Below are 16,943 nucleotides of genomic sequence, written 5' to 3'. Positions count from 1 at the left end.
TACACACTAAATTTTTTTACACTGAATTTTTATACACTGATTTCTTTTTACACACAATTTTTTTTACACACTAATTTTTTTCCACCAAATTTTTATACAGTTTTTTACACTAAATTTGTTACACTGAATTTTTGTATACATTTTTTTTTTTTACACTAAATTTTAATATACGGAATTTTTACACACTGAATTTTTATACACTGAATTTTATTACACTGTTTTTTCAACACTAAACTTTTTACAGAATTTTTTTACACACTACATTTTTATACACTGATTTTTTTATACACAATTTTTTTTACACTGAATTTTTATACACTGATTTTTTTACACACAATTTTTATACATTGATTTATTTTTACACACAATTTTTTTACACACAATTTTTATACATTGATTTATTTTTACACAATTTTTTACAGTGAATTTTTTTTTAAACAATGATTTTTTTTCACCAAATTTTTATACAGTTTTTTTACACTGAATTTTTATACATGTATTTTTTTACACTAAATTTTAATATACTGCATTTTTATACACTGAATTTTATTACACTGTTTTTTTCCACACTAAACTTTTTACACTGATTTTTTTACACACTGATTTCTTTACACATAATTTTTTTTACACTGAATTTTTACACAGATTTTTCTACACTAATTTTTTATACACACAATTTTTATACATTGATTTATTTTTACACACAATTTTTTTACACTGAATTTTTATACACACATTTTTTTTCACCAATTTTTTATACAGTTTTTTTTACACACTACATTTTTTACACATAATTTTTATATACAGTACATATTTTTTTTTACATTAAATTTTAATATACTGAATTTTTATACACTGGATTTTATTATACTGTTTTTTTCCACACTAAACTTTTTACACTGATTTTATTTTTACACAGGGTTTTTCCACACTAAACTTTTTACACTGATTTTTTTACACATAATTTTTTTACACACTACATGTTTATACACACAATTTTTTTACACTGAATTTTTATACACTGAATTTTATACACTGATTTTTTTACACCAAATTTTTTTTACACTAAATTTTTATACACACATCATTTTTATACACTGATTTCTTTTTACATACAATTTTTTTACACTGAATTTTTATACACCAAATCTTTTTACACACAATTTTTTTTTCACCAAATTTTTATACACTGATTTTTAAACACAACATTTTTTACACTGAATTTTTATATACATATTATTTTTTTACACTAAATTTTAATATACTGAATTTTTACACACTGAATTTTATTACACTGGTTTTTTCCACACTAACCTTTTTACACTGATTTATTTTTTTACACTACATTTTTTTACACTACATTTTTACACACACAATTTTTTTTACACTGAATTTTTATACACTGATTTTTTTATACACAATTTTTTTTACACTGAATTTTTATACACACATCATTTTTATACAAGGATTTCTTTTTACATACAATTTTTTTTACACTGAATTTTTATACACCAAATCTTTTTTCACCAAATTTTTATACACTGATTTTTAACACATTTTTTACACTGAATTTTTATATACATATTTTTTTACACTAAATTTGAATATACTGAATTTTTACACACTGAATTTTATTACACTGTTTTTTTTCCCACACTAAACTGTTTACACTGATTTTTTTACACTGAATTTTTTTTACACTGATTTTCCTACACACTAAATTTTTTACACTGAATTTTTATACACTGATTTTTTTATACAATGATTGTTTTACATTGAATTTTTCATGCGTTATTTTTTTAAACAAACATTTTGCTCACAAATTTGTATTCAATGAAATTGTCATCTTAATTTGATGTAAAAACAAAATTCAGTTAACATAATTCAAACGCAACAAATTCAATGACATAAATTCAGTGTCAAAAAAAGAAATGAACCTTCATACTCATGAAGCTCAAAACAAGTCAATTTACTATTTACTGTCTGGAATGCACCAATGCTGTCTTTTAAGTTGAAGTGGCAATTGTTTTTGTGTCAGGGTTCTGTGGTTTGATCACATATTCCTGGTGGGCCAACAAAGTCATCACAGAGTTTGTGGACCCCAATTTCCGAGCACAGAAGTGAGTACGTCTGAATGAACAAACCTGAAATGAAAAACATTTGACATCCTCAGATGACCTCACTATCCAGATTTGAGCTTGGAGCTGCACTTTTCGTCGGTTGGGGAGGCTCCATCCTGTTGCTCTGCGGTGGGACGGTGCTGACTTACTTCTCCGGGAGAGAAGGTCTTCCTTCAGGGTAACAAGTAATCAGCAGTGATGTTGAAAGAAGTGCTTGCAGCTGACAGGTTATCATCATACAGTTCTTCAAAAAGGCCACGCAGGCCAGCCACTTATGCCACAGCCAGGACCCGGAGGACCTACATGCTGCCAAACACCTCTTCCAGGGTCACTCTGGGGCCACCGCTCTTCTACCAGGGCAGGAAGAGTCGGCCGAGCAGAGCGCCGACAAGAACGACCCGCACCTACAGCAGGGACGACTTTGTCTGAGCGAAAGGGACATTTCAACTTTTTCATTAAAAGACCTCACAAAGATGGCGCCCATCGTTTCTTGGTAAACAGCATCGAAGCTGCTGAATTGAACAATGTGCTCTTTACTTAGGAACTTCTTTTTTTTTTACCGCCGATACTGATAGTGGCTAGAGTAGTGGCCAATACTGATATGATACAATACCAGCATAATTCATACATATTTTGTAATGTGCAATGTCAGAAAAAGGTTTGATCAAATAGAAAAAAAGGTGTGTACGATTAACGCTAACCTATTTATTATTAACTGTCTGGAACGCACTTATGCTGTCTTCAAGTTAAAGTGGAGTGGCAATTGTTTTTTTGTGGCACCTAATGGCCGCGATAGAAATGATGCGGACCTGTTTGTTACTGGATACCTTCTAATACCTTTGCAAGTAATAATCATTTGGTACTCGTTTATGTTGACAAATGCGCTGTTTTGACTGCAATAGTTTAATTGAAACCGCGCTTCTCAATTATGTTCTGTTATGCCGCTCCAGGAAGACATTTTGTTTTCACCACATGACCCCGGCTGGAGAAATACTATACTGAAACACACTTGTGCACTACTGGACATTGAAGCACCTCAACAGAGTACAAACCAGGCTATATTTCGGCACATTTAAAAATCAATGAACCCACATCGGCATTTAAAACATACTTTACTTAGTACTGTCGAAATTTCAAAAATTGTAAAGAACATATTAAATGTGGGGGAAAAAAAATAAAATATTTGAACTTTTTCTTTGTGAGTTAAAAAAGTGAGAACCGACGATTTCTCCGCTGGCTGGGTATGGCTCCGGTGCCCCTTCCTGCTTTTCGCAAATTACAACTTGTGATGGTATTCTCACTTGGGAGTGACAATCCAGTCACAGTCACGTTTAGCATAAGGCTACCTAGATGGGTTACTGTCAACAACTCGTGATCTGATTGGCTATCGCAACTGTCTATCAATTGCCTACCCGGCAGAATTCACACAGCGCTGGTAACAAGCTAGCTGAATTCTGATTGGATAAAAGCTCTAACGTAAAAACAAGCAACACCGGAGCCTAATAAGACATGAAGAGAATATGATGAATACTTTATGGAAAGTAGATTAAAATTAACTTTGATTAAAATAATGATTTATGTTAGTCCAGCAGAGAAGGCCTTGCTGGCTATAACAGCACACTGACCATCACTAATATAAATGATATAATGTGTCCTTAAAATTGTTATAATTACATCTCTGCATAACATTGTATCCTTAGAAACATTAAAGAAAACAAAAAAGAAATATATAAATATTACCTCATAACAAAAATAACTTTATTAGCATTGTTTTTAGCCGGTAACAGAAAAGATTTGAAATGCATCAATTTGCCGGAAATTAAACAAACAATTTTAACTCTTATTTAAACTACAGTACATTTTTTTAACTGACTAAAGCAAGTTGATACTGAAAAATAAATAAATAATTAAAACATGAACTCAGGAGCACAATATATAGAACACTTTAATCTACAAAAGAAAAATAAATAAAACAAATTGTCCATACATAAGGCCTCAGAGGTTTGTGTGTTTCTAAATAATTTACAAATGCTGCATTGATCAAAAATACAGTCGGTGCTTTATTCAAATCATGTTTCTTTTGCATTTTCTGCCCACACTGTTACAAATCCATTGACTACTATAAACCATTCCAGCTTCCCAATCCTCTCATTTCAACCACTAAAACGTGACATACATGATCAAAATCTGAATAAAAATCACTTTCTTCACACGTGTGAATCTCGCATTTCATCGAGAAATGTTGAATTGCTTGTAAAAATATTTCTATATAGAAAAATACATCATGACTTAATTTGAAAAAAGGTGTAAGAGGAACCGAACAGAGCTGTCTCCACCGAGCCCCAGGAATTTATCAGGGCCATAAAAAAAGTATTTGACAAAAAACATATATAGAAAAGTACATCATGACTTAATTTTAAAAAAGGGGATATAAACATGGCGGACATTTTTAGACAGATTATTTACTTGTACCTTAGTTTTGATGATGAAAGCATCAGCAAACATTTGGCACAGGGCAGGCATGAGGTAATATTAAAAATATGACGCTATGCTATGATGAGTTAAATATGTTTCGTGAAAAAAAAAAAGTTTTCTAAATCTTTGAGGTTCTAGGTTTTGCTAAGTGGTATGAATGTGTGTTTATTTGTGGGTCCTTCGGGATTTTGACCGAGGTTGCCTGAGTGTGATGTGTTACTTGTGCTAAATGTTCACGTCCTCTGAGTCACAGGTGTCACTGAACAAGCTGCTCTTCAAGGTGCTTCCTGTTCCACCGTCACTCAAACCTAACAAGCACAAGACAACAAAGCGCCATCAAAAAGTGGGAAATTGACAACTCTTTGAAATATATAGGAAGTCAAAGGCGGCCACTGCACGCAGGTTGCTATGACCAACTAACATACAAAAAAACCTATAATGTGGCACAAAACAATTCATATCGTAGCAAGTTCAACCTAAAAAGAGTAAACAAATAGCTAGAAAATTCCCGCCAAAATTTTGATGGGCCAGCTATCTACGGAGCATGATACGGAGGAATCACTGGACTCCTACAGAACACTCCAGACTGTGCTGTGAACATTTTGTCTCCGGTAAGTGAACACAGCTAGTAGTGTTAGCTTCCTTTCCAACCTTTTCTGACTAGTTGCAATAGCTGGATTGATTGAAGAATTGATTAGAAGTTTGCATAGGATCAGGTAGAGTTTCATTGCGGTACAGATTGACCGGTACATGGTCAACTAAAAGAAAGCATTACAAGCATGTCGTGTTTATTTAAAAAAAAGTTTCCTCTGTGTAGGGATGATGTTTGATAAGAAATTATCGAGTTCGAGTCTATTATCGAATCCTCTTATCGAACCGATTCCTTATCGATTCTCTTATCGAGTCCAGATAGGTTGTTGTATATGGAAAAAAAAACACAATATTTGGTTTAACAAAAGCTCACTTTTATTATATAAGAAAACAATTTAATCTAAAAAATAAATAAATATTGACTGTTGCCCCCCTAAAAAAATAAAAAAAATAAATATTGACTGTTGTTACCCAAAGTATATTAAGTCGGATTTTTCAGAAAAACAAATATATAAGGTAACACAAAAACAACCTGTCTCTGTGATCACTATAGGTGTATAAATAATAATATAGTGTTAAATAAAATCAGTCCCTTGGGCACAAAACTGGAAATAATACAGCTCTCCAAAAAGTGCACTTCTGCTGCTATTTGACATAACTGTTTGTTATGATGCTTTGACATTTTTGCACTTTATTTCTTTATTGAAAGAAAATTCTATGAAGAAAAAAGTTGTTTGCAAATGTGGTTACAATGCTAATAAATGAAAAGTTAAAGCTAAAAAAAGAAATACACTTTATTGAGTTAACATTATTTCTTTATAGGGGGAAAGATGTTATGAGCTAGGGAATATAACAACTACACTACCCGACATGCAAAGGGAGTGACGAGCATGCGCGGTAGCCCCGAAAAGTGTTGTTGCATGTCGTCACCCGTGAAAGTAAACGTCAAGCACTCAGCCAACACGCCTCGTCTGCATTATTTATAATTAGCCAGACAACATATATACAGTGTGATTTTGTTTTGTTTACAAGGAAAGAAAAACAAAAGTTGAAAAAGGGAGATATGTTGTATATATATGTATGTGCTGCGGTTGCTATAAGAACGTTGCGACAGCTGCCGTAAAGGAGGTGCGTTGCTAGCCTGGTTGCTATGTTTCCGGTGGGTCGTAGAAGTGTTCTTCATGTGTTTGTACCCTGCTCAAATCTCTCAGTAAAGTTATTCATTGGATGATAGCTTTTGTTTTGAACTTTATTACACCTTGGAGCGCTTTTTCCCGTCCATTTTTTTCCTGCTTTCGCTATCTGCGCCTAATGACTGAGCTACGTGACGTCATTTCTTGTGACGTCACACGGAGCATTTCTGGTCGGGACGGGATTCGTTCCGAGGGGTTCGAATAAAGAACCAACTCTTTTTCTTTACTATAGTGGTCTCGATAACGGGTACCGGTTCTCAAAAAGGGATTCGAGTCCGAGGACTCGGTTCTTTTCTTATCGAACAACCGGGAAAACCGGTTTCGAGTATCATCCCTACCTCTGTGTCAGAGTAACGTTTATGTTTTTAAGCGTTGCAGATATGGCGGGCAAAATCAGCCACTACTTTAAAAAGCGATCTCGCGTGGAGGAAAGTCAAGAGTCCAGGTGAAACAGAGCAGAGAAATGAACGTAACAGGCAGTTCAAATTCATGGTGGTGACAACGTGGACATTTTTGTCCACAGAGCGCTTGAAGGCCGCGTCAAAATCTTCTATGAGTCTCTCAAGCAAAAGTGGCTCCACCATGTGTCAATAAAGTACTTCATATTTTCTCACTAAATGTTATGGAATTTTTTCATTTTGACAGAAAGAATGTATGTATCTTTTAAACTTTAATAGTACCCATTATTGCAACAAATATTACAAAATATTATCATACTTTCCAAAAAAAAATTGTCCAAATAAAAATAAATACTTAAATATCTGCTTGACTTATGATTTTACAGCAAACTACCAATCAAATTTTAAAAAATGACACATTTTACGGTGTTCTTTACTGCATATTACTGTAAATTGAAAAAGACTAAAAAAAATATTTGCGTTAAAAATCTGGCGCATGGTCAGGATTGTACCACCTCTGCTTCAATTTGAGCCTGCATACTGCCGCCTTCTACTGAGACGTGCGCCTGAAGTCGGTTACCAAATATGTCCGCAGGGGCACCAACCTGATCGGCTCTTTCCCTGGGAGGTGTCCCACACGCTGGTGCTGACTGAGTCCAGGCTCCTCACTGCATTTGCAGAGTTGTGAGATACTTGGAATTGGCCTTTTCTGTCCTCAAGATAGGAATCTGCATCCTCGCTGGTCTCCAGATCTGAGGGCTGGTCAACGTACGTCACGATTAACATGTGCTCCAAACGCCAGGGTTGACTGCTCGTCTCACCACAAAATCCTGAACCTCGTCCTTCCTCTGCGGTAAGATGCTTACGCCCCCGAATGGTTTCTTTGACAGCGGATTTGCAACTTGTCTCTCAAGTGTCTTTGTCATTTCACTGACTATGTTGTCTAAAAATGCATAGAGTACATTAAATACATGGATGCCACTTTAAATAAAGCACAATACATGACTAGGGTTGCAAAATTCCAGGAATATTCAAAGTTGGAAACTTTCCATGGGAATTAAGGGTAAATTAATGGGAATAAACATTGAATGCAACATGCTACATCTTGCAGCATGATTATTAGCTAAAACAACCTGATTTAATGCAAATTCAGTAGAATTTCAACCCTGCACTGTGCATTCCTCCATCACATGTGCAGTGCATTCTTCCATCACATGCACAGATAATTCCCAGCATGCTACACACTACAGCAGGGCTATTGAGGCCACACTAGTATTTGAGCCCAAGGACTGGTAAGTTTTGATGATATTACTGGGGTAAATATATTTGATCTATGGTATTTAAGTTTAATAGAGGTGTAATTGCTTGTTACTGTATGACTGTAGACTACTCCAGCAGACTTCCACTCAAGCTAGCTAGCTGTTCCTGTACTTGTTCAATGATTTCGGGGCCAATATCTCTAGCTAGCTAGGTTTATGTACCACCACAGTCTCATAATGAACCCAAAATATTTATCCGTTAGCCGTGATGCTAATTTTCTCTATGTTAAATCCCATTCATTTATGCTAACAACGTTAGCAACCCGAATTGACCTTTTTTGTGATGTGTAAAGTTCAACTAGCAAACACTAAATCAAGAGGTGTAGTTTCCTCTGCCTTCTGTTCTGCTAGCCATTCTGTTGTCATACAAGAATGTAGCTTATAGTTTGATTTAGCATGCTGATTGACTGTTCATTTATTCATCTAGTCTATTTCTATTCATTTGTCCATCAGTCAAATATTTTTAAAGACTACTCCAATTGTTTAGCTGACTATTTATATCTGTGTGTGGCATTGCATTAGTGTTTTACAAGATTAAATCAATACAAACAGAATAATGCCACGTACACCATCTGATGTGTGGAGACAACCAATTTGCAAATACTGTGCAAAGAGCTACGTCAGGTATGCCACAAAGATGCAGCAGCATATAGACAAGTGCCCAATAATATATCATTATTGTAATTCCCAATTAATTCCCATATATTCCCATTAATTCCCATGGACGGTGTCCAATTTTTAATATTCAAAAAATGGTCAATATTTTCAAACTTCCCGAGCTTAACTTCCCGTGGTAAATTTCCGGAAGGTTTCTGGAAATTTACCGGAAACTTTCCACCCCTTTGCAACCCTATACATAAACATAACAAGGTGTTTTGGGACAGTTTACCTTTAGCAAAGTTCGTCTTTTCTGCGTTGCCATTCTGCTCTCTGAAGTTCTTGAGCTGCCGAGGGTCAATCTCCTGCAGCTCACTGACTTCTGACAGGTCGTCGTCGTCACTCTCGATATTTGTAACCGCCGTCTGGATCACACCAGGGGGGAGCTGGTTCGAGGACAAGTGCCTGGCTGAAAGTGGCCTTGCTTGGATCACATTGGATTTTTTTGCACTGATTTGGATGGCTTCCTCCTTATTGATCCTGGTCTGCATTCTGCCCTGTTGAAGTTGAGGAGGCTCATCCTCCTCCATGTCTGAGTCCTCCACGTCGGAATCCTCAAAGGAACTGAAAGGCGGGGTCCTAAGACACGAAGAAAACAAAGTCTCCAATCACAAACTGAAAAAGGAAACTATTTGTTCTACATTGTACTATTTGATTGTTTGAAACTTTTATTAGTAGATTGCACAGTACAGTACATATGCCTTACAATTGACCACTAAATGGTAACACCCCAATAAGTTTTTCAATTTGTTTAAGTCGGGGTCCACGTTAATCAATTCATGGTAACTAACCAATCACACATCCTGTTATGCAAAAAACAAATGTTTACAATAAAAGAAAATGTGAAAAAGTTGTCTAATTAATAATAAAGAATTTAACGCTAAACAGTAATAATGATAACTGCGTTAAAACTCCCGTTGGTTAGTATTACCATTTTAAATTAAGAGTATGGAAAAACCGTTACAACTGCATAAACTCACGGACTGTCTGGCGCCAGCTTGCTAGCTTAAATGCTAACATGAAAACAAGAGACATTAATGTATTTACCCATTAAGAAACGAAATAACACATTGCTGTCTGAGTAACTTAGCCACAGATGCAAAACTCAAGGCCCGGGGGCCAGATCTGGCCTGCCACGTCAATTAATGTGGCCCGCCACGTCAATTAATGTGGCCCGCCACGTCAATTAATGTTGCCCGCACGTCAATTAATGTGGCCCGCCACATAATTTAGTGTGGCCCGCAAAAGCCTTGAAATAATATGCGTCAATAAAGTACTTTATATTTTCTTACTGAATGTTTTTCTTCTTTCCATTTTGACAGAAAAAATACATGTATTGCATGAGATTGCAGATCTTTTAAATTCTAATATTATCTATTAATGCAACAAATATTATACTGTCACACATCTAAAACTTTTTTAGTTAAAGTAAAAATAAGGATAATAAATACCTGCATGATTTACGATTTCAAAGCAAGTTATCATTAGATTGTACACTGTAAAAACCACAATGGATTTAAAGAAATGGCAGCTTGGTTGCCAGAATTTTACTGTAAAAAAACTAGAGTACCGTGTTTCCATTTACAGTAAAACCATCGTAAATTTTAGGGTGAAATTGTGACGACTGAGCTTCCAGTTTTTATAACTGCAAAATCTAAGGTTTTTTATTTTTAAGTGTAAGAAAAACAAATGTATAGGCAATTGTATAATAATATGATGAGGTGAATCCCATACATTTATATTCATAAATGTTTCATGTTTACAAGCGGCCCTCTGAGGCAGCCATAACTGCGATGTGGCCCTCAGTTCAAACGAGTCCGACACCCCTGAACTAAGATAGTAAATTGTGCACATTTAAAGGCCTACTGAAAGCCACTACTACCGACCACGCAGTCTGATAGTTTATATATCAATGATGAAATCTTAACATTGCAACACTTGCCAATACGGCCGGGTTAACTTATAAAGTGACATTTTAAATTTCCCGGGAAATATCCGGCTGAAACGTCGCGGTATGATGACGTATGCGCATGACGAAGTCAGTATAACGGAAGTTATGGTACCCCGTAGAATCCTATACAAAAAGCTCTGTTTTCATTTTATAATTCCACAGTATTCTGGACATCTTTTGCAATTTGTTTCATGAACAATGAAGGCTGCAAAGAAGACAGTTGTAGGTGGGATCGGTGTATTAGCAGCGGACTACAGCAACACAACCAGGAGGACTTTGTTGGAGCGCTAGCCGCGCTGGCCGCGCTAGCCGCGCTAGCCGCGCTAGCCGCTGTAACGTTCCTCATCTACGAATCTTTCATCCTCGCTCAAATTAATGGGGTAATCATCACTTTCTCGGTCCGAATCTCTCTCGCTCCATTGTAAACAATGGGGAGTTGTGAGGAATCCTAGCTCCTGTGACGTCACGCTACTTCCGGTACAGGCAAGGCTTTTGTTTTATCAGCGAGCAAAAGTTGCAAACTTTATCGTCGATTTTCTCTACTAAATCCTTTCAGCAAAAATATGGCAATATCGCAAAATGATCAAGTATGACACATAGAATGGCCTTTAACCTATAAGCTGTGCTCTCTTACTCTCTCTATACTCGAAGGAATACCAAACAGAGGTATTTTAATGCTGCATTCGCTGAACAGAGTAGGACGCTACAACGCCCGCCAGAAACAATAACTAAAAATAATACATTTTATTTGCTAGGCACTTTTCTTTCAAACAACTCATAAAGTGCTACAGTACAAACCTATATTTGAAACAATAAAAGCTTAGCCATTATAACAAATAAAGCACTAAGACTAAAACACTATCAGAAACACAAAACGTGCCACTTCTATTTAATTTAGCTGTAGCTATAAAAAAATAACTGGGTCCAAAGATTTCAGTGTGTGTACGGTAAGTACTTTTTGAGCACATTCAACAATATCGCGGTAATAATGTTAGCAATAGCCGTGATATGAAATGTTCATGTCTTTACATTCCCAATAACAATACACATCATTTGATTGGACTTACTTGGGGGTGTGGTCTCTTAAAGCGGCTTTCTGGCTGGGAGTAGATGTCTTTGGTTGGGTGGTGGTCCTGCCTCTTGGTGCTGGCTGGGGTGTCTTTGCCTGCCGGGCTAACGCCTCAGACACACCTTGTGTCGCCCTGGAGGGTAAGCTGCTGGATCGAGGCCGAGACTCCAACACTAAATAAACACAAGAAGAACACAAATGATTATACTGACTTATAAACTCATGCAGACCTGCCAACCTTGAAGAAATGAATATTTTACATGTGTTCTACAAGCCAACCAATCACAGCTTTTTACTGTCATGGTTAGATTCTCTTTTGGATGTGTATGTAAGACTATGTAAGGGTTTGCAAACCACGTTGATGCTTTAACGACACTTTTCTCCAGCACATCAAGCCTCAAATATTGCGCCTGCACTCTATTAGGTTTTTTCCTCTTTTCTTTTTAGCAAATATTATGTATTTTTGGCACACTAAGCTTCCACTAAGCTTAGATTTGTTCCTCTTTTTATGTTTTGGCAAACTGTATGTAGATTTGGCACATCAAGCTTCCAATGTTGTGGCTGCACTCTATTAGGTTTTTTCCTCTTTTTTAGCAAATGTTATGTAGTTTTGGCACATCCAGCTTCACATGTGGCTGCACTTTGTTAGGTTTTCCCCCTTTTTTAATAGGTATTTGTATGCATTTTTGGCACATCAAGCTTCCAATGTTGTGGCTGCACTCTATTAGGTTTTTCCTCCTTTTTTTCATAGCAAATTTCATGTAGTTTTGGCACATTAAGCTTCCAATGTTGTGGTTGCACTCTATTAGATTTGTTCCTCTTTTTATGTTTTAGCTAATTGTATGTATTTTTGGCACATCAAGCTTCACATGAGGCTGCACTCTGTTAGGTTTTTCCCCTTTTTTAATAGGTATTTTTATGTATTTTTGGCACATCCAGCTTTAAATGTAGTGGCTGCACTCTATTAGGTATTTTTTTCCTCTTTTCTTATTTTTTGTGTGTGCAAGTTTTATGTATTTTTGGCACGTCGAGCTTCAAATGTTGTGGCTCCACTCTATTTTTATTTTTTTCCTCTTTTCTTTTTTTAACAAGTTTTATGTATTTTCTGCACATCAAGCTTCCAATGTTGTGGCTGCACTCTATTAGGTTTTTTCCTCTTTTTTAGCAAATGTTATGTATTTTCTGCACATCAAGCGTCAAATGTTGCCCCTGCACTCTAGGTAGGTCTTTTTCCTCTTTTTTTTTTTTTTTTAGCAAATCTTATGTATTTTTGGCACATCAAGCTTCACATGTGGCTGCACTCTGTTAGGTTTTTCCCCTTTTTTAATAGGTATTTTTATGTATTTTTGGCACATCCAGATTTAAATGTAGTGGCTGCACTCTATTAGGTATTTTTTTCCTCTTTTCTTATATTTTTTAGCAAGTTTTATGTATTTTTGGCACGTCGAGCTTCAAATGTTGTGGCTGCACTCTTTTAGGTTTTTTCCTCTTTTTTAGCAAATTTTATGTATTTTCTGCACATCAAGCGTCAAATGTTGCGCCTGCACTCTATTAGATTTTTTTCCTCTTTTTTTTTTTTTAGCAAATCTTATGTATTTTTGGCACATTAAGCTTCACATGTGGCTGCACGCTGTTAGGTTTTTCCCCTTTTTTAATAGGTATTTTTATGTATTTTTGGCACATCCAGCTTTAAATGTTGTGGCTGAACTCTATTAGTTTTTTTTCCCTCTTTTCTTATATATTTTTTAGCAAGTTTTATGTATTTTTGGCACGTCGAGCTTCAAATGTTGTGGCTGCACTCTATTAGTTTTTTTCTTCCCTCTTTTATTTTTATTTTTAAGCAAGTTTTATGTATTTTCTGCACATCAAGCTTCCAATGTTGTGGCTGCACTCTTTTAGGTTTTTTCCTCTTTTTTTTAGCAAATTTTATGTATTTTCTGCACATCAAGCGTCAAATGTTGCGCCTGCACTCTATTAGGTTTTTTTCCTCTTTTTTTTTTAGCAAATCTTATGTATTTTTGGCACATCAAGCTTCACATGTGGCTGCACTCTGTTAGGTTTTCCCCCTTTTTTAATAGGTATTTTTATGTATTTTTGGCACATCCAGCTTTAAATGTTGTGGCTGCACTCTTAGGTTTTTTTTTCCTCTTTTCTTTTTCTTTTTTAGCAAATTTTATGTATTTTCTGCACATCAAGCTTCCAATGTTGTGGCTGCACTCTATTAGGTTTTTTCCTCTTTTTTTAGCAAATTTTCAATCAATCAATCAATCAATCAATCAATCAATCAGTGTTTATTCATATAGCCCTAAATCACAAGTGTCTCAAAGGGCTGCACAAGCCACAACGACATCCTCGGTACAGAGCCCACATAAGGGCAAGGAAAAACTCACCCAAGTGGGACGTCGATGTGAATGACTATGAGAAACCTTGGAGAGGACCGCATATGTGGGTAACCCCCCCCCCCCTCCCCTCTAGGGGAGACCGAAAGCAATGGATGTCGAGTGGGTCTGACATAATATTGTGAAAGTCCAGTCCATAGTGGATCCAACATATTTTATGTAGTTTTGGCACATCAAGCTTCCAATGTTGTGGCTGCACTCTATAAGGTTTTTTCCCCTTTTTTTTTTTTTTTTTAGCAAATGTTATGTATTTTTGGCACATTAAGCTTCCAATGTTGTGGTTGCACTCTATTAGGTTTTTTCCTCTTTTTTTAGCAAATTTTATGTAGTTTTGGCACATTAAGCTTCCAATGTTGTGGTTGCACTCTATTAGATGTTTTCCTCTTTTTATGTTTTAGCAAATTGTATGTATTTTTGGCACATCAAGCGTCAAATGTTGCACCTGCACTCTATTAGGTTTTTTTCCTATTCTTTTTTAATTTTTTGAGCAAATCTTAGGTATTTTTGGCACATCAAGCTTCACATGTGGCTGCACTTTATTAGGTTTTTCCCCTTTTTTAAATAGGTATTTTTGGCACATCAAGCTTCCAATGTTGTGGCTGCACTCTATTAGGTTTTTCCCTCTTTTTTTTTTAGCAAATTTTATGTAATTTTGGCACATTAAGCTTCCAATGTTGTGGTTGCACTCTATTAGATGTTTTCCTCTTTTTATGTTTTAGCAAATTGTATGTATTTTTGGCACATCAAGCGTCAAATGTTGCACCTGCACTCTATTAGGTTTTTTTCCTCTTTTTTTTTTAAATTTTTTGAGCAAATCTTATGTATTTTTGGCACATCAAGCTTCACATGTGGCTGCACTTTATTAGGTTTTTCCCCTTTTTTAAATAGGTATTTTTATGTATTTTTGGCACATCAAGCTTCCAATGTTGTGGCTGCACTCTATTAGGTTTTTTCCTCTTTTTTTTAGCAAATTTCATGTAATTTTGGCACATTAAGCTTCCAATGTTGTGGTTGCACTCTATTAGATGTTTTCCTCTTTTTATGTTTTAGCAAATTGTATGTATTTTTGGCACATCAAGCTTCACATGTGGCTGCACTTTATTAGGTTTTTCCCCTTTTTTAAATAGGTATTTTTATGTATTTTTGGCAAATCAAGCTTCCAATGTTGTGGCTGCACTCTATTAGGTTTTTTCCTCTTTTTTAGCAAATTTTCAATCAATCAATCAATCAATCAGTGTTTATTTATATAGCCCTAAATCACAAGTGTCTCAAAGGGCTGCACAAGCCACAACGACATCCTCGGTACAGAGCCCACATAAGGGCAAGGAAAAACTCACCCAAGTGGGACGTCGATGTGAATGACTATGAGAAACCTTGGAGAGGACCGCATATGTGGGTAACCCCCCTCTAGGGGAGACCGAAAGCAATGGATGTCGAGTGGGTCTGACATAATATTGTGAAAGTCCAGTCCATAGTGGATCCAACATATTTTATGTAGTTTTGGCACATCAAGCTTCCAATGTTGTGGCTGCACTCTATAAGGTTTTTTCCTTTTTTTTTTTTTTAGCAAATGTTATGTATTTTTGGCACATTAAGCTTCCAATGTTGTGGCTGCACTCTATTAGGTTTTTTCCTCTTTTTTAGCAAATTTTATGTAGTTTTGGCACATTAAGCTTCCAATGTTGTGGTTGCACTCTATTAGATGTTTTCCTCTTTTTATGTTTTAGCAAATTGTATGTATTTTTGGCACATCAAGCATCAAATGTTGCACCTGCACTCTATTAGGTTTTTTTCCTCTTTTTTTTTTATTTTTTGAGCAAATCTTATGTATTTTTGGCACATCAAGCTTCACATGTGGCTGCACTTTATTAGGTTTTTCCCCTTTTTTAAATAGGTATTTTTTATGTATTTTTGGCACATCAAGCTTCCAATGTTGTGGCTGCACTCTATTAGGTTTTTTCCTCTTTTCTTAGCAAATTTCATGTAGTTTTGGCACATTAAGCTTCCAATGTTGTGGCTGCACTCTATAAGGTTTTTTCCTCTTTTTTTTTTTTTAGCAAATGTTATATATTTTTGGCACATTAAGCTTCTAATGTTGTGGCTGCACTCTATTAGGTTTTTTCCTCTTTTTTTTTTAGCAAATTTCATGTAATTTTGGCACATTAAGCTTCCAATGTTGTGGCTGCACTCTATTAGATGTTTTCCTCTTTTTATGTTTTAGCAAATTGTATGTATTTTTGGCACATCAAGCGTCAAATGTTGCACCTGCACTCTATTAGGTTTTTTTCCTCTTTTTTTAAATTTTTTGAGCAAATCTTATGTATTTTTGGCACATCAAGCTTCACATGTGGCTGCACTTTATTAGGTTTTTCCCCTTTTTTAAATAGGTATTTTTATGTATTGTTGGCAAATCAAGCTTCCAATGTTGTGGCTGCACTCTATTAGATTTTTTCCTCTTTTTATGTTTTAGCAAATTGTATGTATTTTTGGCACATCATGCGTCAAATGTTGCGCCTGCACTCTGTTAGGTTTTTCCCCTTTTTCAATAGGTATTTTTATGTATTTTTGGCACATCCAGCTTTAAATGTTGTGGCTGCACTCTATTAGTTTTTTTTTCCTATTTTCTTTTTTTTTTTTTAGCAAGTTTTATGTATTTTTGACACGTCAAGCTTCCAATGTTGTGGCTGCACTCTATTAGGTTTTTTCCTCTCTTCTTTTAGCAAATTTAAGTCGTTTTGGCACATCAAGCGTCCCAATGTTGCGCCTGCACT

At 35.6% G+C, this 16,943-nt stretch overlaps 2 protein-coding genes across 3 annotated transcripts in view; one reads left to right on the top strand and one right to left on the bottom strand.

The window, feature by feature from the left end:
• Positions 1-2,939, top strand: part of LOC133653276 (claudin-10-like) — a 4,688-nt gene extending 1,749 nt beyond the window's left edge. Inside the window, exons 3-5 of the mRNA XM_062052378.1 lie at positions 2,039-2,120; positions 2,191-2,298; positions 2,363-2,939. Of these exons, the coding sequence (XP_061908362.1) occupies positions 2,039-2,120; positions 2,191-2,298; positions 2,363-2,549 (377 nt within the window). The 3' untranslated portion in view covers positions 2,550-2,939. The remainder of the gene's footprint in view (positions 1-2,038; positions 2,121-2,190; positions 2,299-2,362) is intronic.
• A 1,108-nt stretch (positions 2,940-4,047) lies between these two features.
• The window catches only part of dzip1 (DAZ interacting zinc finger protein 1), a 40,612-nt gene continuing 27,716 nt past the window's right edge, over positions 4,048-16,943 (bottom strand). For both annotated transcript variants that reach the window (XM_062052376.1, XM_062052377.1), the window contains 5 exons: positions 11,772-11,946; positions 8,986-9,332; positions 7,599-7,720; positions 7,383-7,536; positions 4,048-4,903 (listed from right to left, as the gene is read on the bottom strand). In XM_062052376.1, coding sequence (XP_061908360.1) covers positions 4,821-4,903; positions 7,383-7,536; positions 7,599-7,720; positions 8,986-9,332; positions 11,772-11,946 — 881 coding nt within the window. In that variant the 3' untranslated portion in view covers positions 4,048-4,820. The remainder of the gene's footprint in view (positions 4,904-7,382; positions 7,537-7,598; positions 7,721-8,985; positions 9,333-11,771; positions 11,947-16,943) is intronic.

Source organism: Entelurus aequoreus, linkage group LG07 (genome assembly GCF_033978785.1).
Source record: "Entelurus aequoreus isolate RoL-2023_Sb linkage group LG07, RoL_Eaeq_v1.1, whole genome shotgun sequence".
Classification (NCBI taxonomy): domain Eukaryota; kingdom Metazoa; phylum Chordata; class Actinopteri; order Syngnathiformes; family Syngnathidae; genus Entelurus; species Entelurus aequoreus.
Note: the sequence above shows the minus strand (reverse complement) of the source record. Positions and strands in the feature narration are given on the sequence as shown.